This window comes from Perca flavescens, chromosome 19 (assembly GCF_004354835.1).
Source record: "Perca flavescens isolate YP-PL-M2 chromosome 19, PFLA_1.0, whole genome shotgun sequence".
In the NCBI taxonomy this organism is placed as follows: Eukaryota; Metazoa; Chordata; class Actinopteri; order Perciformes; family Percidae; genus Perca; species Perca flavescens.
Window position 1 is genome coordinate 19,574,415 of NC_041349.1, and position 24,958 is coordinate 19,599,372.

Genomic DNA, 24,958 nt, shown 5'->3' on the forward strand with positions numbered 1-24,958 from the left:
AGCGTTCGGTAGCACCTCGTCAACCAAAGCTAGCAAGCTAGCTAGCGCTAACGTTAGCTGCAAATCAAGGGAAAGTTTGCTAATTGTTAACCAGCTCTGTGTACTGCCGTACATGCAGATAAACAGCGCCAGTGCCCGGAGGTCCGTGGTAAGTCTCCCACTGGATGACTCGTGTCAGCCGGCAGTCAGCGTTTAGTTTACCGCAGCACCGTTGAGACCATATGGACCATACATGACACTGGCTTAGCCATATCACTTATGTAAAACAATGGGCTTAGCCCCATTTTTGGCTTAGCCACATCATCCTCCGCAGCAAATATGTCACTCTTCTGGCTCCAAAATACCAAGATAGCAAAATGCAAATTCTGCTTAAAAAAAACTCACTCACATCACTAATGCTACGACCATTATTTTATATATAAATAAAAGGCTTTATCAAGTCAGTAAAGGTTTATTCAGTCACATGTTTCACAGTTAAAAAATATATAACCTATAAACTTCCACAAGCATTACACATAAAAACAAAATACAATATAGTACAATATTTCATATATTAAAAACTAATGTCCAGGTAATGTCCATTTATGAAGCCTTGGGTTTGTGTCCGATCACTGAATTGATCCAATCGATATAGTTCCCTACTTTAGTGTAAACACCAGGTTTTTGAGAGCGGCCGCAGCCCTCTCCCCAGCTGATGATCCCATACAGGAAGCTGACATCATTCCTCGAACAAGCCAGAGGGCCCCCAGAGTCACCCTGGGGAAACATAAACATACATGCACATCAAAGTGGAGTCACGCAAACAGCTAAGTCACCCACTTGGAACCTAATTACTAAAACTTGCATCCTACCCATGAGGTAAACAGATAACTGTGACATTTAATTTAAGAAGAAGGAGCTAGAATATTTTACACCGCAGTTTGAGTAGTTAGTCTGGCGCTGCAGACATCTCTGCAGTTTTCAGACCCTTGCACTTTACTCAGGGGAATCCCTGCTGCCATCTTTGTGCTATTCCATTACTCTCATATCTCAAGTCTTCTGATATCAACCCTTTCCGAGTCAAGGGAGGTCAACAACTACGTGGGCTCTGGCAGTCTATTTTACACTTTGAGATCAGTTGTAATTTCCAATACTCCAGCAATAAGCAATAAGACAAAAACAAAAATAGGAGCTGTATGCTCCAACTCTCGTAAGTTTTAATTCAACCTAGTCTCGGTGTGTATGGATCAGTAAATTAAAACAAAGTAATTCTTACATTAAGATCATTTTAGCTTGCTAACACAACCTGTTGAGAGTGAAGAGTAAAAGAGGTAATGGGTTATGGTCAACACACTTGATCTGACGCCTAACTAAAATGCCAATAATGTCAGATTAAATGAGCTAGCTAAGGTGCTTTGTTTGTGAGATATCAGTGGGTTGTTTAAAGGGATGTTAACAGGAATAAAGAACAGAATCACATTCTTGAAAGTGGGTGTATACTTTGAATCAGGGTGCAGGCTTGAGTTAAAACATTGGAAGTCGACATAGGTCAATTCATGTTGGGATGTAAATTGTTTTTTTGCATAAATGAACACTTTTGTATTGAAGTATATGTATATGGTTATGTGTGTGTATGTACTGTATATGTGTGTGCGTGTACGTATCCCTTGACTTTGTGTTTTCAAAAATGAATTTGAAAAAAAAGATGAGTTTATTTTTATTTTTTTCTAATAGTAGGACATTAACCATCCACTTGGCAGTCTTGGATTTAATAATCACGATTCGTCTCAAAATGTTTTCCTACCTGGCAGGCGTCGACACAGCCGTTGAGCCCCGCACAAACCATGTCAGCAGTGACATGGTTGCCATAAACATTTGGCTTCCTACATGTGTCGTGAGGAATCAGCCTCACTCCAGCCTCCTGCAGACTAGAGTAACCCTGTGCCTCTGTCAAAATAAAGCACAAATAACGTATTGCGTTACAAGAAAACCTTTTTAACCTGAATCCCCCCCAAAACACAAAAAAGAAAGCCCTAAATGTTTACTATTATTTTGATTTTTCAGTTAGTTGTATTTAGGGCCCAATACACTGACAGTTCACCCACCCGGTGTGGTCACTTATGTTGCCTGATTCTCAGAACTGTGTGGCTGTGAACTGACTGTGTTTGACTTGACATCTTTTCGCACTCTCCTGTTAGCTTTGTTATCTGTTAGGGCGGAACAACTTACACTGTCATCATGTCGAATTTGATATGGGGCATTTAAACAGCATGTTCCATTTGGATATTCCAAATTAGGTCTTATTTCGAATGTAGCATTTTCCAATTAAAAGAAGTGGGTTATAACAATATTTTTCAGGTTTTAGGAAAATCTTTTGGACATGTATACAGCACATTCATAATATGCATCTCAAATGGGGTTTTTTGCCGCAGTTGGCAACAAACAGCCTCTTGCCTGTTTACGTCCACTCTGTGTGTTGTACACAAACCAACTAGCCAACAGCAAGGCTGGAGCAGAGATGCATGCCCAAAAGAAAAGCCCAAAAATATACAGTCTGTTCCAGTGTATGAATGTAGATAGGTGTTATCATGATGACACATTACTGCCATGATTTCCTCATCACTCACTCTCATACATGTGTCCCCAGCCACTAATAGTACAGCAGTACCCATCGGGGAACGTCATGCTTTTGTCTGGGAGACAGATGGGTCTGATGAAAGGGGTTCTCTTCACACACTTCCCGTCCTGCTTCGCCAGTTTGATCAGAACTGCCAAACAGAAACGCAATGTTATGAAACGGGCAAAGAGACAACAACAAAAAAAACGATGAAACAAGTGGTAGACTTGGAGACTCCGCTGCCCAATGAAAACCCCAGACCCTACAGTCAGTGTGTGTGTGTGTGTGTGTGTGTGTGTGTGTATGTGTTCAAATGGGTGGGAGCACAGGGACACAGCTGCTCAATGATGCACAGCTGTGCACACAGAGTGGGCTCTTAAGTGTGCTTCTGAATGGGGACAGGAGGTCTTCTAGTTCATGTGAGTCACTGGTGTGTGTGTGTGTGTGTGTGTGTGTGTGTGTGTGTGTGTGTGTGTGTGTGTGTGTGTGTGTGTGTGTGTGTGCATTTGTGTATTTAATGCTTACCAATGTCATGTAGTGTTGGATTAAACACTGAGAACTGTTTAGGAAAGATGTACTTCTCCACTCCGAAAGTCCTGGTGTTGTGATCCGTGACATTGAATTTCTGCTGACCGAGCACCACTCGAAGCTGAGACTCCAGGGGGCTAAGGGAAGACACACTATTATCAGTCCATGGTGCTGTATGGTATGGTATGTGCAAGTATGTACTCCTAATACTCGTGTCCATCTGTCATATATATATAATAGTTCTTTAATAGTTTAAAGAAAGCCTTGCAGAGATCATTTACTGTATCCTTCTAAAATACAAGTAAGATGGCTTTTCCATCACAGCTAGTGATGAAGTCCAATTCAATGATGTTAATGTTTTAGCTTAAGATCTTTGAACTTGTACAATGGCAACAGATGCCTGTTTGCTGACATGTATGCACATGCATGTAAACAGCATCTGCGCCTGAGACGTTTTTAGGTTTTCCTCGAACTGGATGCTTGTCTAAATATAGTGGGTTCGGGGCAGCCTCTAGGTCATCCAGTAAGCGCGTTCGCCCCATGTAGGCCTGTAGCGGCGCAGGTTTGAATCCGACCTGTTGCCCTTCGCTGCGTGCCATCCCCCATCTCTCTCCCCCTTTCAAGTCTATCCACTATCACTATAAAATAAAGGGAAAAAGCCCCCAAAAAATAATATTAAATATAGTGTGTTCATAAAGCTGTGATGCTGAGGAGTCTTTGAATCCCATACCTCTTGATTTGGGACCTCTTGTTCAGCTGAGGTAAAAACAAAATTATGTAAAATAACACTCCCCCCTGATATATGCATGTTTTCTGAAGGATTATGTTTCTTACATTGCTGACTCAAACTGAGTGTTTTCAGCCTTTTACAGACGGGCTGAAAAGGGCTCCCAAGGACATAACATTTATTTTTAGAGTTTTAGAGTTTTAGAGTTTCAGAGGCACTTGGTGAAAGTTACATTATGTAAAGTATGTTGACTCAAAAGGGCTACAAAACCTTTTGCCTTTACTGCAGTGACATAAATACAAATATCGGCATCCATTGCAGCTTAAGCGGGTTCATGACATACTTGCGGAAGAAGCAGTGAGCCGCAGAGACAATCCAGCAAGAGGAGACCATGGTGCCGGCGCAAAAGTCTGACTGTCCGATGTAAATGGCTGCCATCCAGGGGTGATTACCTGGCAGAGCTGAGACTCCGCCCAATATCCGCGCCCTGGATATCGGTAACCTTTTCTTGTTCTTTTTTCCACACACAGGCTTTTTGGGAGGCATAGAGTGCTGAGATTTTGTAATGCTGGGCAGGCCATTAAATGGGACAATCCTTCGTGAAGAAGCTGCATGAGGAAACAAGTTAAAGTGCATGATTATTTCAAACATTTTTTTAAACAAGAACTACAGCAACCTAACTACAAACCGGTCTAACAGCTAGAATATTTTGCTAACACACTACCTAAATATACCTCTGCTGAATAATGTTACAGAAAAACCTCTTCCTTAAAATCATATGTTGAGGAGGAGACAGCAGATGGGACAAGCTTGTGGATTCTGTGCATACCCCTGGCATCATGACATTGTGTTAAATCCTACTCAACGCATAAACATTTGACTGCACCTGACATGACATGTTGATGCAAGGTGAGTCATGTCTTATTTCTCCTTATCTCATCTAGCCCACGTTTTTAAAAGCGCTCTGCCAAAACCAGTCAACTTGGCTGAATTAAACTTTTCAGAGCAGCGTGACTCAACAGAGATTAGCTGTATTCTCAGCTTTCTGTTTTTATCACAAACACTGGTCTTCTAATTAAAAGTGGAGACATTGAATGAGGTGTTGAGCTGTTTGGAATGTTTCGCTGACTGTGTAATATAATCAAAGCTGAGAGAATGAAGATATGGAATAATACAGCGAGTGGCCTTGGTAAACAGTCTTCGCTTTTCATACTTTATAATGATGAGTTTAATGTTCAAATAGGGATCTATAATAAGGACAGCTAAGTGAATATGCCATCCTTGATAAGATACAAATAAAGAAAAAGGTTTTTTTGGCTTTGATTTACCTAAACAACAAGACCAATAACAACCAAGGCCAATAGTTAATAGAAAGACCAGAGCAAATAATTCAGTAGTGCCCAGAATTTATTAACAGTGGAAGCAAATGATGAAAGCAAAATCAAACTGTTTTGACAATATGTCTAGCCAAGCTAACAAATATATCACGCTACTAGCTTTAAGCATCAAAGTATATCAATACGCCCGGTCAGTGATGAAACTAACTACATTACAAACTAATGCAACAGATGCAATTGGGTTCTTTAATGCCCTATGATTTCCAATCTGGCCTGCCAAAATGTTTTAACATACGTTAAGTCAGAATACACGGGACTACAAAACTCCTTTCCTCTGCCGCATTTACTCACACACAGCCATAACACAGGAGGGGACGTCACAGTACTCCCAGGAGATGGTGGCGTCATTTAGTGTGTAGCACCACGGCATCTTGTCTTCATCTGGGTTTCTGCACACACAGAAACACAGCGGACAGAGTGTGTGTAGGTATGGCACCATTGTTTAGAACACCACACATTACTCAGTTCAATACAGTAGCTAAATGGCTTACAGTCTGACACACAAACTTGTGCAACTGTGCCTAAATCCCAAGGTTTGCTTGAAATGGGCTTTTCTTAGATGTTTTGGACATTTTGGGGCACATGCCATTTGCTGTGGGCATGCCTTATGGCTGCTCGGTAGTTATAGCAACGACGACGACTGAGGAAAGCAGAAATAAATGGAAGAAGAGCAAATGTGGAGGAGGAGATATGTTTTTTTTATTACACACAGGCTGGATTCACCATGTGCTTCTTTAAGGCCCAGGCTGGTTTTATAGTTGCCTCTGAGTAGACTTCGTCTGAAGGCTCATCCACATGAGCAACAAATGTTGGCACATGAACTTTACAGATAACAGCTAGGACTAGCAGGCAGCTTGGCCAGATCAGGGTAAGAAGTTGGATATTGCAGTAGTAATTCTACAAAGTAGAATTTGTGGGGAAAAGTATAAGGAAATCTGGCCTTCCAGATAAGCCAGTTGGTACTGTAGCAACTGCAATATTGACACAAAATCTACTCGTGGCATTACTAGAAGTAGCTTTTATTTGTCATGTTGCTACTCGATAAAGCAGGATGTCTCAACACACACCTGCAGTAGGCATGTTCCCCGAGGCCCCTGAGGGACGAGGCAACCACCGTGCCCACATGGAGCTCGTCATACAGCAGGTCTGAGTTCCACGGCAAACACCGGGCGCCGGACACCGTGGTGCCCACAAGCCCTCTGTAACCTGTGCCCCTGCTGTTGTAGCACTCTGTCTCTGGCTCTGCACACACATGCATACACACAAACCACAGATGGAAGCACGCAAAACAAATGTCCCAATCATCGATTCCGTAGTATAACACAAGAATGTAAATAATTGGAATGCGATCAGGCAATTTCTGCTAGTGTGATGACAGATCTCTATCCTTCACACTAAAACCAGTCAGAACAAGTCCTAAAAAACTCTCTGTAATGCTTTCAGTAGTACAAGTATAGCTGCTTGCTCATGTCTTCACCTGCCATTATTAATCAAACCATTATCACGCACACTCGTGCATGAACTTGCACTACATAAACACGCATACATGACAAATAGGAGGGCACACATAAAGAACATCACTACCTGTCACTACAGTCCTGCTTTTACTCACCTAAGCTACAGTATGGGCCGCTGTAGCCATGTCTGCAGTTACACACTTCCTTGTCGGTGGATGTGATCAGTCGACACGTTCCGTCATTCTGACAAGGGTTTGAACGGCACACTGGACACATAAAGGCAAACCAGGTCACATCTTAACAACACACATAGTGTATATTAGTAAGCTACATAACAGAATATATCTGTTTTGGGTGGTGATGACGCAGTGGATATGACACATGCCTTTGGTGTGAGGGATCTGGGTTCAGTTCCCACTGCGATACATCAACCAATGTGTCCCTGAGCAAGACACTTAAAGCGTAACTCTCGCCAAAATGCAACCTAGGGTCTTTTTGTGAATGTACCCGAATCAAACTTTAGTTTAAAAGGACGGAAGCGGCACTTTTAAGATTTACTTTGTTTTTTGGTCAAATGGCCTTTTGAATGGGAGTGCTAGGGGCAAAATGTTAATTTTGATGCTATCATAGAACTATGATAGCATCAAAATCAACATTTTTAAAACACTAAGAAGGCTCGACACAACATGAAACCTCTGACATACAGCTAAATGACATGTAATGTAATGTTTTACACATGGTGTAAACCTGCAATAAGTGATTTGGCCTAATGAATGTCCAATATTGACTCTTTTTTTTCTTTCTTGTCTCTACCCACTTCTGAGGGAAATATCTGGCTCTTTACTTGCACTGCTCTCATAGCGTTGTTTTCCTAATGCAGCAGGCAGCTGTTTTCAACAAAAAAGCGCTGATGAACTGACTGTACACTACCTGCCCAGCACCAAACACCAGACAGACAAAGTAAGAAACTAGCTGGTGAATATCGGAGCATTTAGCAGCTAAAGAGCATAGACTGTATGCTAAAGAGCCAGATATTTCCCTGAGTAATTAGTCTCCTTGTTGTGTAAATAAGAAACGGGTTGCCAATATGTCAACTTTATAAGGTAATAACACTGTATGTCAATGTTATATCTTCAGCATGCTGTGCTGCCCTCAAGTGGGAAGAAAATCAATGCAGGTTAAACAAACAAAAAGTGAAATCCAAAAAGTACAGTGCACACTGGTCCTGTGTGTACAAATAGTATATCTGACCCTGAGTATTCCCTTAAGATCTATTGCAACATTTGTGAAATATGCCGGAGAAGAGTGACGTCACATCTGCATTGGGGTAATCTAAAGATCAGAGGCGTGTGGAGGAGTCGAAATCGTCCCCTTTTTAGTTCGAACGAGCCAAAAGAAAATTTTGATCTCAGTACAAAATGAAAATATAGTCAAATTTCATTTGAAAGCCAAGTCAAAGGACATTCAGGTGCATTCAGCTTTAAGGACAGATGTTGTTCCACTGTCAGATAAGCCCCTACCATCATGACAAAAAACTGTTTCGGCTCAGTGAGCATGGAACTACCTCACTGATTCCCTCTTTTATGCCAAGCAATCTGTTAAATGCCAATGAACGTCCCCCATTGAGATGAAAGCACCTTATGGACCCATGGGGCGTGTCCTAAAACACCATTCCTGAGTCACAGTGAGTCATATAATCTGTCTTTTCTCTCATGGCAAGGTTAGTCTTGTAACTACGGAGCTGAAATCAAAGAGGAAAAGCATGTCTCTGGGCTAGGAGGAGACCTGATACTTTTCTTTTTTCCTTAGATTGCACTATTCTCCATTTTTAGTCTAGTAGTAGTAGTTTAGTTTAATATATCAGGTGTACATGATCTAAAGTATGAACAAATGCACAGCGTCTGGTGCACTTAAGCTAATTCTAACTACATGTAGAGTAAACAAAGTTCACTTAACTGACAATCCATTCAACAGTTTGTGGAAGTGCATAGTGTTTAAGGTATTGTAAATACATCCCCTTATTGGTTTTATCTCTCATCATCTTAACAAAAGCAGACCCCAGAGCAAAAGCAAGACACAATTGAAAATAGAACAGCTGAAAGCACATCTTACTTGTGTATTGAACTCTTTCACACAGGATTTCCCCTGCCACACATGTGCACTGTTCCACATTACGGAGGTGAATTCGTCCCCAAGACTCTCCGATGTCATAATGGCGCAGGTGTACGGTTTCATAGCACTTCTCTGAAAAGCCGACAAAACACGTAAAAGGCAATAGGTTGAAATCCGAGAGGAGATTGAAGAGTTCAATGGAGCGTGTAGAGAAAAGTCTGATGGCTGGGCTGTGCAAGATGCATTCAAAGTGGATCCATTTTTTTTTTTTTTTTTTTTTTGGTTTTGTTTAGATTTGACTGTGAGCGCTTTAAATGGCGTTGAATGTAGAGTGAAACCTCTTTACAAATGACTCATAAAAGACTTCTTTGAAACCAAAGGCGAAACTTCTTGGAAATAATAAGTTTGATGTTGGACAAACAAGATTTCACATCATTATTATTGCAAAGCATGTCACATGAAATATTTTCAAATAACATATATAGGCTTTTCCCCATCATTTTATGACATAATAATAACCTCACTTAAGGTCTACTTATCAGCTTTTTCCAAAGCTCTTAAATGCATCTCACTGTCTTGTAAGCTGACAAGTTTTATTCGTCTGTGGCTGTCAGGTGATTGACAGTAGGCAGCCTAATGTGCAGTATGATATGAACACAATAACTCCTTTTAAAACATTTTAAAAGTTTGAATGGAGGACACACATAACACAACAGTGGTATTATACTTGTCATTCATAAAATAATAATAATAATAATAATAATAATGTACGTACTCTGCTCACAGAGTCTCCCAGTGAAGCTCTCAGGACAGGAGCACTCAAACGAGTGTCTTTGTGGGATCAGCATGCAGATGCCTCCATGCTGACATGGATTTGGCCGACATGGATCTAGGATTCTACGTGATGTTTGGATAAAAACTGAAACACATCAACAGGGAAGAACACAGTTAGAGGATAAACATTACAGTATTATGATAAAACACTGTACTATCCGAAATGCACCGTGTTCAGTAAACTAACCATTTGGCTGAGTGTTCTCTGGTGCACAGAAGCCCCACCGCCGGTCCCGATCAAAATTATGTGTGAGGGAGCACCTACAACAGAAGAGACAGAAATATTATACAGTCACCAGCTCGTCACCTGGATTACAAACTGGAAACATTTGCAATTAAATTAGGGTTGGGCAATATGACAATAATACCGTGAGAAGTTCGTCACCTGTCAGATGTTGTGTCATATCGTTTATTCAGTGGTATCTCTCCCTTTAACAACTCAGGATGTATGAGGCCATTGTGAGTAAATCAATGAGTAGGACTGCTTCATGGAAATTTCAGATTTTAAGCCAAGCTAGCAAAATTGCTTTATAGATGGCTATCTCAGACGGTCAGTTTGCCACTTGGACTGACTGCCATGAAATTTGGTACAGGCATTCATGTCCCCCCCAGGATGAATTGTTACTGTACCACTTTCATGACCTGACGTTTCCTTTAGCACCATCGTCACATCTGTCTAATGTCCGATTGATCCCGTACGTGAATAGAGTGGGCGTGTTGAGGACGTTTCTATCATGCAGCAGATGCAAAACTGGAAGAAAACAAACATCTGAGGGTGAAGAAGAAGGGTCATTTACACAAAGACGCCAACGAAAATGTTTGACTGGAGAGACGACACGATTCGGGAACTTCTGTTGGTAAGGGCCGACGCCAAAATCACCAGACAAATTGAAGGAATAGCAAGAGAGTCGGTTGTTTATGACGCGTCATATCCTGCCTCCTGCACGCTTCACCCAGGCACTTTCCCTCGCCCAAACCAAACGGAGTACTTCCAGTAGGTGAGAATGTGTCTGACACAGACAATCTCCTGCTGTGTGATAACATGTGTGAAAGGGCAACTTGGGACAATGTCTGCACCCGATTTGTCGGACACTGTCATATGAGAAAATAGGGAAAAACAGACGTTACTATCTGGTTATTTTATCCATTAACAGTTTCACAATAGATTTTTCTGAAAATGTACTATACTGATGTTGTCACATAAAACTACTATACCATATGAGAGGGGTTTATCCACCCCTAAATTACATATTTCAAACCTACAATTACAGACAAGCTGCTCTAACAATCTCTCTGTGATGGAAATGCTGCATTTTTTAGGCCAGTTTGATTCTGAGAAAAAAAGGAAAATCTCTCTAAATCATTACCAACCGACACTCACTAACTCTGTCAAATCATCCACTACTTTAATCCAAGAAACATCAGCAACACTCACTGAATCTGCAGTTCATAATGACAAACCTATCTTAACACTGAGCTCATGAGCACATCACGAAAACACGCAGTCTTATTGCAGTAACTTTATGTGTAGGTGGACCAGAGATGTTGGGCCATATATAATTGCGTTCATGTTACTTCAACTTGCTGGCACCCACCCTTATTGTCTCAATTCCAAGGACTGATGACTGGAAAGCCCTTCAGCAAGTTTTTTTTTATATCCTAAAATAAAAATCTAATAAAAAGAGGATTTTGCTGCTATGTCACAACCTGAAGCAATAAAAAAGCACCACGGGGACTTAAACTGTGACAGCTGTTTATACACCATTGGGATTAACTGTAGGTAAGTAGTAAATGTCTTACAAACTACAGCCATAGTCACAGTTTAAGATTTAAGATGTCACCTTTAAAAAAAAAACAGCTGTTTATAATAACAGCAGTATTCTAGTTTCATCATTACAAGGCCCACATACGATTCAGCAATGAGCAAGTTATTGAAGAAAATTAGCTCATTACTTCACCTGTGACGTAACACCTGCGGTCTGTGTGAGTGTGGCGTAGACAAGGTGTGTGGAATGTGTGAACAAAACCAAATATGTACCTGTCAGGTCTTTGTCTAAAGCGAGTGTGTGGTAACTCGTGTGATTACGCGCACATTAGTGGTGTGTTTGTGTGACATAAACAGTAGATCCCAGACGGGCTGGCTAATAGGGACTCACCATGGTTTTGAGGATAGGATGGTGAGGCAGTGATGATGAATCCTTCCACCCTGACGAAATGGGAACGTACATTCTTCTCCCATTGTAGTAAGAACTGGCAACAGCAAAACACAGCTTGTTAGTGATTTCCAATGAACACAGATGGGCAAAACACAAAAAAGTGAAATCAGAAACTGCCTGAAAAACATCTGTGCAGTTTCCCCCTGTACCTCACACACAAGGACTTCTCAGACCGTACATATCTGATCAGAGGACAGCAAATCCATGATCCTCTCCTCAGAAAGTTTAATCATGCTGTTATAAGGCAGGTTACAGACCTGTACACGCCCTCCCACATGCTTTAGATTTATATTGCACCAACAACTTTCTATTACTACAGCTGTAAATATATCACATTCACTGCCAGTCCAATGTTCATCCCCTTTCCCTCCCTCTTTTCTCCTCTAAATCAAACACAGGACAGAGGTAAAACCTACCTTTCCGGCTCTCCTTGTATGGCTCATTGGAGATGACCGTTTCATAACCAGCTCCTAATATGCGCTGAAATCAGGGGAGAGAAGTTATTGCACTTTATCTGGCTTTTTCCGCAATATTGATGAAAAAGAGGCACAGAGGTGAGTAGGATGGTTTAAACTTACCGCCCGTGTACTGAAAACAAAAGGTAAAGAAAGTAATATAAGGTATGCCATCATGAAAGTTTGCATGTTAGTCTCTGGTGTCCGGAGAAGCTTGTTTCCAGAAGTCGGAAGAGGGTCTGTGTGCCTGTGTTACGTTATATAGCTGTCAGTTTCCGAGTCCTCAGCCTGCTTTTGGTCATAGGAAACGTGGGAAACCCTGCAAGTATTATCCTGTCAGTAAATCCGTTGCGTCATTAGGCTTGTCTATCTCTGAGGCATCCTATAGCCTACCCCGGCTGGTGTTCCCTGTACACCTTCTCTGCAGACGCCCACGGTTTATCATTGCAAGTTATCCACGGAGAGAGGACAGACCAAAACTTTCCAGAGGCAGAGGCGGCTGCCGGGCCGGGAGATGGTGCTGCAAAATCCCTCCTTTGCAGCCTCTGGAACCGTCCAGTGTGTGAAGTTAATTTTTGCCTGGGTCGCATATAAACATTTATAACTGCTTCAGCTGTGATGTCTGGTTGTTCTGATTTATAGTTAAAGATGTCTCTCTGAAATTACCTGTGATTGGCCAAAGACCAAACTCTTCCGTTAGAGGCCAGATTAACTAAAGCCAAAAACAGCCAAGAGGAGGTGCAGAAGTCTAGTTTTCTCTCAGACCACTTGAACAATATGCCGAGGGTTATTATTATTATTACTATTATTGTTTCCAGACAGCTGTAAGGGTTTAGCATAAGGTTCCTGAGAAATAGCATTCAACCCAGCGATTTACGGTATTGTAACACAATACAATAACGGTACATTTAACTACAACACTTAGCTAGCTAGAGCATGATAGAGGATTACGCTCATATATAGCGATTTTAATTCTGAAATCAATTTCATTAGTTAGTGTTAGCTAGCCTAACGCTAACTTCAGCTAACGCTGTTAGTTCACTTCCAGACTGAAATACTAACTGTAGCTAGATTTCCTCAGCGATTTGAAGTAATTTTGATTTTTAAACTCGAAATGGCAATTCAATCGTATTATCTAGGTAGCTAGGCTAAAACTGTTAATGTTACCCTCATGCTAACTTAATATTTAATTCCACAGAGAGTAAAGTTTTGTGCCATTTTCATTTTAGCATGCTTAGAAGTTAGCTTAAATTGCGATAAGCTAACTAAAGTTAGAAAACCTTGGTTGGTTAAGTTTCCCCTGCAATTTGTTGATAACAACCGTAACTACTTGTCAGAGGATTTGACCCAGGCAAAAGTAACTAATGTCACAACAAGGGATGTTATTCGGGATTTTTAAAAGTCCTAAAACAGGTAAAAAGTGCTCTCCCCTAATAGCCCCATCATACATAGTGCCAAAGCGGCTACTGGCAGAGAAACACACAGAGGGTGGAAGCATTCTAGACATTAAAACATTCAAATGAGTTATATCTCAAGTTTTTTAAGATAAGATAACGTTACATCCAAATTGGGGGTGTATCAAGGATCTGGAAGTAAGTACTGTAATGAAGAATTCAATAATGACAGTACTTTAAAAAAGAAAAGAAAGTGAATAGACCTAGCCCAACCAACCACTTATAGGCCCCATGTGTTGTCAGCATTCCAGCAATCACATGCTGTGCCTGTGTCAAGACAAGATCTCCAGTGCCATAATCTAACCTCTAATTTTCACCATCTGTAATAATCTCTCTCCAGATGCTCAACTAGAAGAGGAGGCTGGATGACTAAACAGCACGTCCACATTGGCAACAAATCCCCAGGTGAAGGTAGTGTGTTTTCAAAGAGGAATTGTTCAACTAAGACAACTATGCTGTTAATTATTGACAATTTGGACATACTTGGCAAATACATTTAGCTGGGCCTTGGTCAAATATGGCAAGTAGGAGAATTCAGGGCTGTAATATAAACTACTGGGGTTATAAACTACAACAGAGGAGTATTTAAATTATTATTATTATTATTATTACAAGGGGGCTACAGGTTAGGGATGGTAAGGATTTCCCTGCTGTCAGAAATACCAGAATTAATCTATGTAGGTACAAAAGAAAAGTTTCAGTTTTGTTGGAATTACAGCCATCAAATCTTTTTAATCATTCAACATGTGGACAACCTCAAAACCACAGAAGCAGGAAGTACAGGAAACAAAGGTACCTTCATGTATCATCCGTAAAACATAGGAAGAAGATATATACAGGAAATAGTTAAATATGCAAGAACATTGTGATTTGCTTCCCTTTTGATCCTAAAACAGTCCCGTCTAACGTATGGTCCAACAAAAGTGGGTAGCACTTTTTAATAGGGCAACAGTAGTTTGACAAAAAAATTAAAATCAAGCTCCACTTTTTGGAACTTTCAACTGCATCTCACAGTCTTCCTCAGCGGAGTCATTAAATTGTAATTAATAGTTTAATTAATGATTAATCCCTTGGCTTGTACATATTGTTTACTAACATAACTTACTTTTTAGTTAGCTCTTTAGTTCATTTTTATGGCTTATTGTTAAGTTAGGATCTATAATAAACCCATTGATTACAACTTAGAAACTGTTTGTAATGTATGCCTATAATTAGAAACTAGTACCCAAAAGTTCATATCAGGCTTCTTCCATGGTTGTCCTTGGTCTAACATGGCTCATAATAAAACCGCTTTGCACTTCACTATTAAACTAAACCATAACAAAAACATATCACTGTCCAAAAATTACAACCAGTACTAAAAATCAACGAGAAGACGCCAGAAATCGTAACAAATATACAATGTCTGTTACCATAATATTGATTTTTTTTTTTTTTGAGTGTACATGCAGCCCAGCGTTTCACTAATTCCCTTTCATCAAAATACAGTGCCTCAGGCTTAAAAAGTGCAGCAGTGGGGGTTCCCTTTAGACAATTGTGGCCTTGTAAAGGTCTGTCTTGCAGTCCTTGCCCTCTGGTGGGTTGCGGCCGTTCTGGGGCATCTGGGCATTCCTCAGCTTGCTCTGGCACTGCCGCAGCTCAGCCACGTAGCCGTGAAAGCTCAAGCTGAGCTCAGAGTCCTCTCCCAGGGATGTTTCCAGCGTTCCCTCCTCTAGATGGACCCCCTCCACATCCATCACCTCCTGAACCATCTGATCAGCGTCGGCTCTGTCGGCGGGGGATTTGGTGTCGGAGCTTGACTCTGTTCCTCCCTCTTTGCACGGGAAAAAAGAAAGACATTGGAGATTTAAGATTAGTTGATTTAATATGGACAGCCAAGAGGCCTATTTGAATATTTATGAGGGTGGCAATGAGAAATTGACACTTAAAGCTGCATTCATTGATTGTTTTGGCCACTTGGGGGCAGCAAAAACGTATTGACATACTATCACCTTATAACCAGATAGTTACCTATTTACACATCCAGTAGACACGTTCAACATTATATCGTTCAGATAATTTTCTGTGGGTTTGTCACTGAGTGAACCCGTTCACATTTCACAGTCATTTCATCCATTGTTTATATAAGAATATTGATCACTGCAGCTAAAAATAACAGGCAAACAATCTTCATTTCAAATATGGTTGTCAAAAATATATATTTTTATAGAACAGTGAATAAACATAGATACAAAAGACTTGTTCCATCACTGTGCAACTTTGACTCATGTGGACCTGCATGCGACTGACGTTGCCTTAGTCTATAATGTGTGTGCACTAACTGAAGCCTGTCTCGAATGTCGTTTTTATATAAATGTGAAACACCACTTGATCCATGGTGAAGCGTTGTTTTGTTTCACTAAATACAGTGTATATGGTTGAACTGACAATAAAACCCACTTGACTTGACATTAGACTGCATGATGACCAGATGCTGAGCACACAACTGTATGAGATTTCAGAGGATCTAAGAAACCAAAACTTTGTCAACCATGGCTTGGGGGCACACTGCACATGGATTTTAACTCTACAGCACTCAAATGAACATGCCAGCGTAATATGTTTGTGTAATCTGACAGCTGTTGTCAAGACAAACTCTATGACATAACGGCTTCAGCTCAAACTTACTGAACTCATTTGCCAAATCACGGGAAACATCTGAATAAAATTGCAACTGGATTAAACGTATTAATTCACTGACTTGTTGTTACATGTGGTATATTTCAACATTACCACTTGTGCTTCATTTCAAACAATTCAGAGCTGCATGACCTCATCAGAAGGCCCTGAACATAAGTTAATGAAATGTTAAACTCACATTTAAGAAGGGTGTGTTGGGCACAGTGACTCCAACATTTCCCTCTTCTCATGCAAGTGCACTTGGGTGGGCTTAAAAGCCAAAGTTTCCAGGAGGCTGGCATTACTGAAAGGCCATTTTACAGTTGTGCGGAGGCTCCACGCAGAGCTCTCGCCGTAGCCTATGTAAGTGGCCTGATGTTTATACTTGTGCGCTGGTGTGTGCGTCGAGACGGCATGCGTGTGTGTGTGGGGAGTGTGTTAGAGCGAGGGAGAAGTGAGATAGTGATGGCGATTAGCATCGCTGCGAGGTCTAGTTACATTTTTCGAGAGGTGCGCGTCAGGCTACAGCGTAGACACAGAGGGGGCTGCGGGGCTACGCCGTCGATTTTACGCACGACTATAAAATGGCCTTTATGGTGACTGATAAACTCGCTACCTCTCATGTGATCCCTGTGGTCCCACAGGCTCTAAACACAGAGGCCTGAGTGACTCAAACACCGCACTCTCCTAACTGTGCTGACTGTGATTCACTGCTGTTCAGCTCAGATGTAAACACAGCCTGTGAGCTCCAACAGCTGACCTTATACAAAACCTCAGCAACTGACTACGGCACAACTCGAACCACCAAGGTGAACACAAAACATTTTCAAGGACTTTTTAACAACTGTCATGGTCTTCTCTGAAGTTCAAGGAAGGATACATTACTGTATAATACTGTTTAATTTGTGTTTGGCAAATAAGGCGTGACATCCATTAGATTGAGATATAATTGATGATATCTCAACATAAATCTCCATCACAGGGTTTTCCACAGGATGTGATGTATTAGTGCTGGTATGCAGAGCTGCTAGATGATGCATTGTGATGAATTGGCCTTTGTAGAATTTCCTACGAATCTTACGTCATAAATGCATCACTCAATCCATCCTCTCCCAACCTGGGTACCAGAACCCCCTAAGGAGTCACACACTATATCTTAAGGGTCAGGAGATGATTTTAGGCAGTATGAAAAGATCCTCTATGATCTAAAATTAGTTTATAATTGCAATTTTCCTCTGAAATACTGGATAGTTTTACCACTTCAGGCGTTCAACATGTATGTTTAAAAAAAATACATGTGAAAGTATGTGTGAAAGTAAAAATCTCTTTTTGCCTCATGTGCATGTCTGTAAATAGTTATTAAAAAAGAAATGTGACAAGGGGTTAAAGGTTAACTTTAAGATGTTGATACTGAGAGGAGACAAGTCCTACTGTAACCATTGAGCCACCATAACACCACAAAAATTAAACTTTTTATTTTATTTTACAATAAATGACTCAAATGTGCCCGATTGTGCTTACTCGTGTCTTTGCGAGGAGGGGAACCTCCAATACTATCTTTTTTTTTTTCTAATTCTATGTATCACTGTTTCTGGACGTCTTGCCTTCTCCATAAGCCAGCGCCTCACTAGACTAAGTGTTTTCCTTCAGGCCTTCATTATTATTTACCCATACACCTTTTTCAAACATGTTTTCAATGTTCAAGCTTGACGACTCTGCTGTGACGTGTAAACGTGATGTCTTGACACAGCCACGCCTCCTGTGGCGAGTCTCGTCCACAGACATGACAGCAGCCGGGAGCTAAGACAGACCAGCCAGACTGGAACGGACCCAGCGAACAGTCCTCACTGAGGCGGACTGCCAGAGATCTGAGCCAAGCCCTCCTCCTCCTCCGACCAACAGATGGATGATAAGGCTGGCCCAGGGTCAGAGGGTGCCAGCTTGGAGCGGACACACAAGGAGGAAGAAAGTGAAACGGGTCTAAAGGAAAACTAAGCCATATGGTACCTCAGGTGTACTGCTGAGTCATTACAGAGCACTTTTTGTAGATAGCCTGGCCTTAGGGTAGATGTCCCATTAACTCCCACTGCAGAGAGGGAAAAGGAAGCAATTTCCACATGAACTTTCTGAATTAATCATTTCTACAAATTCTGGTTTATTTCTTAGCTTTCTGACTAAACTAAAAACACCCAGCATTGAGTTCAAATCAGTCATACAGTATGAATGGAGTTACCCTGTGTGACGTCGCCCCCTAGTGGACGTCCTAATCCCTACCAACCAAGCCCAGGGACCCAACGCTTGCAAAAGAGGGAGAAGTGATTACAGCCATAATTAGGAAATTATTATATATTGGGCAGCAGTTCTCAGTTCTGGTCTTCTGGATACAGACCAGAGGCCTAATGGTTTTCATTTTAACAGTCTAATCAGCGGTTAATTTATACCTGATATGCCCAATAAATGCAACTACCTGCAAGACCAGAAGCACTTTTGGTACAATAGACCCACTGTTTAAAATGCAAATGCTTATACCGATGTCAGGGTATATTGTTTTTTTTTAGTGAAAGAGAAAATGTACTTCCTAAAATCTATAAACAAATTTCAGTGCGTCCCTTTAATTAATTAACTTGTGCGGTTTGGTGAATTTGCAGAAGAGGAAACAATAAAGTACCCGAATAAAAATAAAAAAAAAGTATTTCTTTTATCCACATCACATCATGCGAAGAAGAAGTAAGCAGCTGGACTTTATCCTCTTCCTTTCTTTAGTACTTTATTATTTACGGCATAGTGGCAATGATGTCTGAGGAACATGTTGATCCACCTCAGCAGCAATTATTTATTCCCTCGGAACAGTAGAGGGCGTCAGTTCAACAGTAATACACAAACTGGAGAGGGACAAAATCAAGCAGATCGGCACAGTAAAAGAGCATAATTGCTACTGAACCACTGTTAACTTGTTTGGACTGATGGCCTCTGACTTATTCAGTGGGTGTTTGTCTCTTACACAATATTAAGCCTCTGAGCGTGACTTTCCACCAGAATTTAAAAGTAACAACTTCATAAAGTCTCTAAAAAAGTGGAGGCGTGCGGCAAACAGTGTTAGAAATATGGGTATATTGAATCATAGCTATGTTACAATGGTTGTTTAGTTTAGCAGGTGGGAGAAAGAGAGAGAAATAGATGAAAACCAGCACTGACAGTTTCTATCTGTAGCTCAGTCAACTCGTGGATAAGGTTACCATGGCGCCCAGTGGTGGGAAGAATCAGGCTGATGCACTTAGCAACCAGAAAAGAGGAGAGAGCCTGTGGAGGAGCTGCGCTCCTTCCTCATCATCTTGTGTACATACATCACCTTACATTAAAGCTGGGCTAAGGCAGCGAGGTCAGAGAGAACATGTTTGTGCACCTTCCGTAAAGTGCTTTGAGGTGCAAGATACTCATCACGTCACCAGCTTTGTTGTTGGAAAAACATGTTGAGCGTGATAATCTTCTCTTTCTGTAGAGTTCACATGGTTTCAAAGAAGGTTTCCTGGGATCGTCTTTAAAGTCAAGAATCATAACATCTCCTCTAACTGGATATCCGAACACAGAAAGCTTTTGGCTTTATTTTTCTGACAACTCTGAGAATGTCTACTGTAGAAAAAACAAACATCACCAATACAAATCAATTCACCACTTGATTGTTTACCTTAAAATCTCAGAAACATACAGGAGTGGAGGAGTGGGGGAAATGACATGGACGGGAAATTAAATCCGTCTGCGGGAGAGGATTATAATCATATACAATAAGCCAACACTCCAGCACAAACAACGCCACACTTTTTTAAAACCCAAGTTTGAAAGAAGACAGACTCAAAAAAAGATCCACAATGCCACGCTGGAGCAACACACACACATACACACACACACACACACACACACGGGAGCAGTGACTCCATCAAACAACAATACACCAAGCAGGTAGACCAAGCAATGTTTAACGACACCGCACAAACACGCCACACTGAGCAATCTGAGCAGAACACACAAAACGAGCGCACGCAGAATAGTACACAAAGGAGTGGGCGCAGATGAGAGGAGGAAGCCACAAGACAACATGAGACAGAGCTGAAGGAGAACGGGGGGGGGAAGGCGGCGGCGGAGGAGGTGGTGGACGGGGGAATCTGAGCTCACAAACGTGTAAAAAGACAGACAAAAGTGATTTCCAATTCTAACATTTATTAGATCTACTCAATCACAGGTACAGAGTTTATTGGCAGTGGTTATCTACAACAGGCATCTATAGAGGGAGTGAATGACCCAGATAAAGAATGACAAGGCAATTCAACAATGTCACCAGCACCAAGGAGCACTTGTCCTCCGATGACTAATTATTTTCCCCCATTGCTCAAATTGCTACAGCAGGAGCTGACACTGTTGAATGACTCACCGGTTTTAGAGAGTTGCGTTAAAAGAGAAGCAGCTTTTTGACATTGTTGGATTGCCCTTAACTCGAGGTGGTGGGATGGAGAGAGATGTTTGGCATTCGCAGGTCCAACACTGTAAAACAATCACATGGGTCTGGTTTGCTACGATGTTTTTCTAATTGTACGTAATGACCCCACGATGCCAGGAAACACACAGCTGCTAATGTCATCACGTTCAATTGTTCGGTTGTTCTGAATTACAATCTTCAGCACAACATTCACTGACTACAGTACTGTCAAATATTGATCATTGATCTGTATGCACTATGCATATATTATATTATTAATATTTATATAGCTCTGCAGTCAGTTACATCAGCATTCTCATGCACCCAAAAAAAGTAAATATTTCCCTGGAATTAACTCATCCCAGTCATGTGGCGAAACCCAACAACTTGTGGCGTGGGAAGTGACATCCAAGTAAACGTTACTCACTGAACAAAATATACACATCCCTATTTACAAGATGATCTGAGTGTAATTAAGATCAATCACACACACAATGCTAAGTTTAATGAAACAAATCTGTTTAAATGAACGGCAAACTGAAAAAGAGTCAGTATCAATTTGTCATTAAAGTGCATCAGAGTCAGCGTAGAGGGAGTTCAATCACGAAGGTGGTCGGGTTTAGACCACCGGGGATAGAGCGCACACATGCACATACGACACACACACACACACACACACACACACACACACACACAAACACACTGGTTTGTTACACTTTAGAAATACCTGAACTGGACTTTCCCTCTCCAGCTGCGTCTTGAGACTTGGAGAAGGGTGGTGGCGGGGTGAAGTTGGCTTCAGGCAGGCTGCTGTCGAAGGACGGCATGAGGGACGGTGATGAAGGCAGCAGGGTGCTGTTGGGGCTGCTGATGTCGCCCTCGCCCACGAGGGTCAAGTCGTTGTGGGTGTCCTCCTCCACGGTGCGGAGGTTTGGCCGGGTGTCTGAGGGCCGGGGGATGGGGGACAGGTAGTTGCCGAAAGTCTGATGGCGAGGAGGGGGCATCAGGCACCGCCTGGTCCCGGAGTGTCCATTGGCACTGGAGCTGAGGGAGGAGTCCAGGCTCTCCGAACGAAGGCTGGCGGTGAGGGCCCCCCGCGAGGAGACGCCATTCTCCCGGCGGTCAGGAGTGGAGCATGCTAGGTCAGAGGAGACGGAGCAGGAGGAGCTGGGAGGGGTTAGGCGTAGGAATTCGGGAAGCACCAGGTCTTCTTTGTTCAGGAGCCCGCGCTGGTCGTTGGCTCGGGAGCTCTGTGCCCGGCTCAGCAGCTCAAAGAATTCTGCAAAACAGATCAAACAAGTTCTCTCAATTAAACTTTCCAAATTGACGAACACCTTGAAGAAGAAAAAGGATTAGTTAAGGTTTAACATGCAGCGTAGCAGCTTCACAGCTGACAGTTAGTCCCGAGGCAAAGCACAGCTGAGGCATCCACCAATAAGTCAAAATAGAGAGAAAGAGAAAGAAGGAAAAGAGGGATTTACCTTCAGCTTCATCTATATTAATCTTTTTCTGTTTTCTCTTTTCCCCTGGGAGTGCTGTGTCTGGTCCACTTGCTCTCACAGACAAGTCCTTTGGTGTTGACCTCTCATCTCCCTGCAGATGCAACAATAACAATGCACTCTGTTAGGGGATGGAGGGATGGGAGGAGGGGAGGGGGTTGTAAGGGGGAGGCTAAGCATGAGCTGTCAAGCACCCTACTGAGCAGAGTGTCCAGATTTACTGAGACCCTCGTCTCATCTGTTGGCTCTGTGTCTTAACTGACCTTGCTAGCTAGCATCTAGGACCAAGTTCTATCTGCCTACATATATAATAACTCAAGCATGGAAAATATGAGCAAGCAAGTCAGCCACAGGCAGTGTTAGGGCAAAGAATACAAACAAATCAGGAACTCCACCAATTTAAAGCTTGTCAAAGATTGTAAATGTTAATAAAGATGAATGTGGGCCGCTAGTGAATGATACTGAATGTTGCGGAAGCAGCGCAGCAATAGAAAAGGACAAAACATCACACACTGGACTTTTTAAGCAACATGTTGTAGGAGAACAAAGATGTCGTGAGTACTTACTGTAGCAGAAAAATTTCTGGTTGGAGGGTGGTTTTTTAGGGAGGACGACTTGGATTTGTCTACTTGAAAGAGAGAAAGAGAGAGATGTACATGAAAAATTCATCAGGTTGAGAAATTGATGAGGAGAAAGTAGAGAGGAGAGGACACTTTAGACCTAAGAGACATGTTCTTCAAAGCTTGAATATGTTAATCAATGGAATAACAGAGGTGGACATTATTTGCATTTGGCAGTTACATTTATGACGTCCGCAACCCAGAGCAACCCAGTCAGTACACAAACAGTTGTTTACAGATTCCAGCGGGAAAAACAACGTATTGTTCGTTTGTAATATTAAGTATTTAATATTGGGTTACAGTGTATTTGATGGTCTTACCTTTTCCTGAAGCTGGGTCGATTCGGTCCAAAACAACTCGGAGGCCATCCAAAGTCGATATGGGGGCACCCAGGTCCAAAGGCTCAGTTTCCCCGCTCTTAAACGAAACACAATTTGATGGTCAGCGCGTTTTTATTTTCACCGGTTGTGCAGAAGTCTAAAGACGTTACAATTTCTCTTAGCATATTGAGCTCACGGCTGATATTTGAGTTCACGGGCCTTTGCTTTATTTATAAACCATCTTTCAGCTCCGGGTCTACTGTATAATACAGTTATAATGCCTGGAAACCCCCGGGACTAAAATAAATCATCTGGTGGGGGTTAAGGGGAGGAGTAAAGAGTTGGCATGTTTGAGGAGTGTCGTCATTCTTAATTATAGCCTTGGTGCTCCGTCTTCAGAGGCTGGGCTGAGTCAGAGTGCTAACCACCGTGTAGAGATGGAAAAGGATGCGGTCGCTTCCCTCCCCTAACCATGATACTCCACCCTGTGGCACTGTCACACGCTGCACAGGCTGCTCCCTGGACACACAGGAACTTCAAACAGATGAAGGCATTGTAGCCACCGGGGACAACTTACTACTTTGGCCACAAGATCGCTGAGGTGAAGGCCATATTTGGCCACCACGGGGCGCAGGACCTCAGTGACTGGTTTGGTAGGTTTGGCTTTAAGCCCCACGGAGCGGTTAATGGGTACCAGGTCCAATCTGCGAGCAGAGAAAGAGCACAAGTAAATGTCAGCATGGACATAAAAGCATAGACAGACAATGTGATAGTCAAAAGGAAATTGACAGATCCAAGCAAACTTTGATTTATTATTAATACCTAAACAAGGTCCGCTTCTCCACTCTCAAGTCTCGTGAGCTGAGGGTCATGCAGTCTTGGTCCAACACCAAAGGCTGTGAGGAAAAATGAAACTACACATTAGCAACACATGAAGCCCCAAACACTCCATACTGTAAACTCTTTACACAGCAACTAAAAAGACATATTGTCCACTTCACTCCTCTGTAATCTTTTCAATTCACTTTGGTTGAATTCGGCTCAATGCCTCTTCACAAAGTACTCGCAAAAATAAAGCATGTTTAAATTGTAAGTGTAGTTGACTGTATTTACCAACGTTTGGTTTATAATAAAACTGATTCATTCAAGGAGGTGCTTGCAGCAGTATTCTGTTCTCTGTAATCTATTAGCAGCAGATGTTTTTAGCATTTGTCATTTGTTAGCGGTGTCTGCCTCCCTTTACCTTCTCCCCTCCCACCAGGAAGAGGTCGACAGCAGCCATGTTGACGCTAATGCTCTGACAGAGATCGTGGAGGACTTCTCTTATGGAGGCACCGGGCCGAAGACTGACAGAAGAGCAGGAACCGTTGGACAGCATCACGGTGCAATGTTTGGGGGAACGCTCCCATACTGAGTGACGGTTATCAGACTAAGGATAAATGATTGGAGAGAAGAAGAAAAAAAAAAAAAAAAAAAGAGTCAAAGGCTTACTTTAACAAGGACTGGTTTATGGCTTTCCAGTGTTAATAAACATATTCAGTTGTATTTGTATCTAGTTTTTCTTTACTCTCTGATTTAGTCCATACATAAACAACGAGTGGGCTGACAAATAAA

General features: G+C 41.9%; 2 protein-coding genes and 1 long non-coding RNA gene across 8 annotated transcripts in view; 1 reads left to right on the forward strand and 2 right to left on the reverse strand.

The window, feature by feature from the left end:
- Positions 1-509: 509 nt before the first annotated feature.
- hgfac (HGF activator) lies at positions 510-13,907 on the reverse strand. Of its 2 annotated transcripts, none has more exons than XM_028606230.1 (15): positions 12,989-13,907; positions 12,446-12,901; positions 12,284-12,347; positions 11,808-11,901; positions 9,839-9,912; positions 9,593-9,736; positions 8,818-8,949; positions 6,861-6,971; positions 6,316-6,490; positions 5,540-5,637; positions 4,195-4,459; positions 3,122-3,261; positions 2,607-2,747; positions 1,784-1,926; positions 510-756 (listed from the first exon to the last, which is right to left on the reverse strand). In XM_028606230.1, exons 2-15 carry the CDS (start codon positions 12,509-12,511, stop codon positions 583-585), a joined length of 1,821 nt encoding a protein of 606 aa, XP_028462031.1. In that variant the 5' UTR covers positions 12,512-12,901; positions 12,989-13,907; the 3' UTR covers positions 510-582. The 2 variants fall into 2 exon arrangements, with proteins under 2 accessions (XP_028462031.1, XP_028462032.1); XM_028606231.1 differs by having other exon boundaries at positions 12,446-12,641; positions 12,716-13,907.
- On the forward strand, positions 13,005-24,802 carry LOC114573971 (uncharacterized). 3 transcript variants are annotated; one of them, XR_003695003.1, is made up of 3 exons: positions 13,005-13,200; positions 14,117-14,181; positions 24,606-24,802. It is a non-coding gene; the product is annotated as an uncharacterized LOC114573971 (long non-coding RNA). The 3 variants fall into 3 exon arrangements; XR_003695002.1 differs by lacking the exon at positions 24,606-24,802 and adding an exon at positions 18,216-19,059 and having other exon boundaries at positions 14,117-14,187; XR_003695004.1 differs by lacking the exon at positions 24,606-24,802 and adding an exon at positions 18,216-19,059.
- The window catches only part of rgs12a (regulator of G protein signaling 12a), a 42,079-nt gene continuing 31,598 nt past the window's right edge, over positions 14,478-24,958 (reverse strand). For 2 of the 3 annotated variants that reach the window (XM_028606228.1, XM_028606227.1), the window contains exons 11-18: positions 24,588-24,773; positions 24,167-24,240; positions 23,922-24,048; positions 23,345-23,441; positions 22,971-23,032; positions 22,387-22,498; positions 21,633-22,184; positions 14,478-15,589 (exon numbers count right to left, since the gene is read on the reverse strand). In XM_028606228.1, coding sequence (XP_028462029.1) covers positions 15,303-15,589; positions 21,633-22,184; positions 22,387-22,498; positions 22,971-23,032; positions 23,345-23,441; positions 23,922-24,048; positions 24,167-24,240; positions 24,588-24,773 — 1,497 coding nt within the window. In that variant the 3' untranslated portion in view covers positions 14,478-15,302. The remainder of the gene's footprint in view (positions 15,590-21,632; positions 22,185-22,386; positions 22,499-22,970; positions 23,033-23,344; positions 23,442-23,921; positions 24,049-24,166; positions 24,241-24,587; positions 24,774-24,958) is intronic. The other variant, XM_028606229.1, reaches the window with a different exon arrangement.

Excerpts from the sequence above, each read along its gene's own strand:
- hgfac (XM_028606230.1), bottom strand. The coding sequence starts at position 12,511 with ATGCAAACTTTCATGATGGCATACCTTATATTACTTTCTTTACCTTTT. Across the intron at positions 5,638-6,315 it reads GGGGAACATGCCTACTGCAG|AAACCCAGATGAAGACAAGA; the intron begins GTGTGTGTTGAG and ends CTGTGTGTGCAG. Across the intron at positions 757-1,783 it reads GCTGTGTCGACGCCTGCCAG|GGTGACTCTGGGGGCCCTCT; the intron begins GTAGGAAAACAT and ends ATGTTTCCCCAG.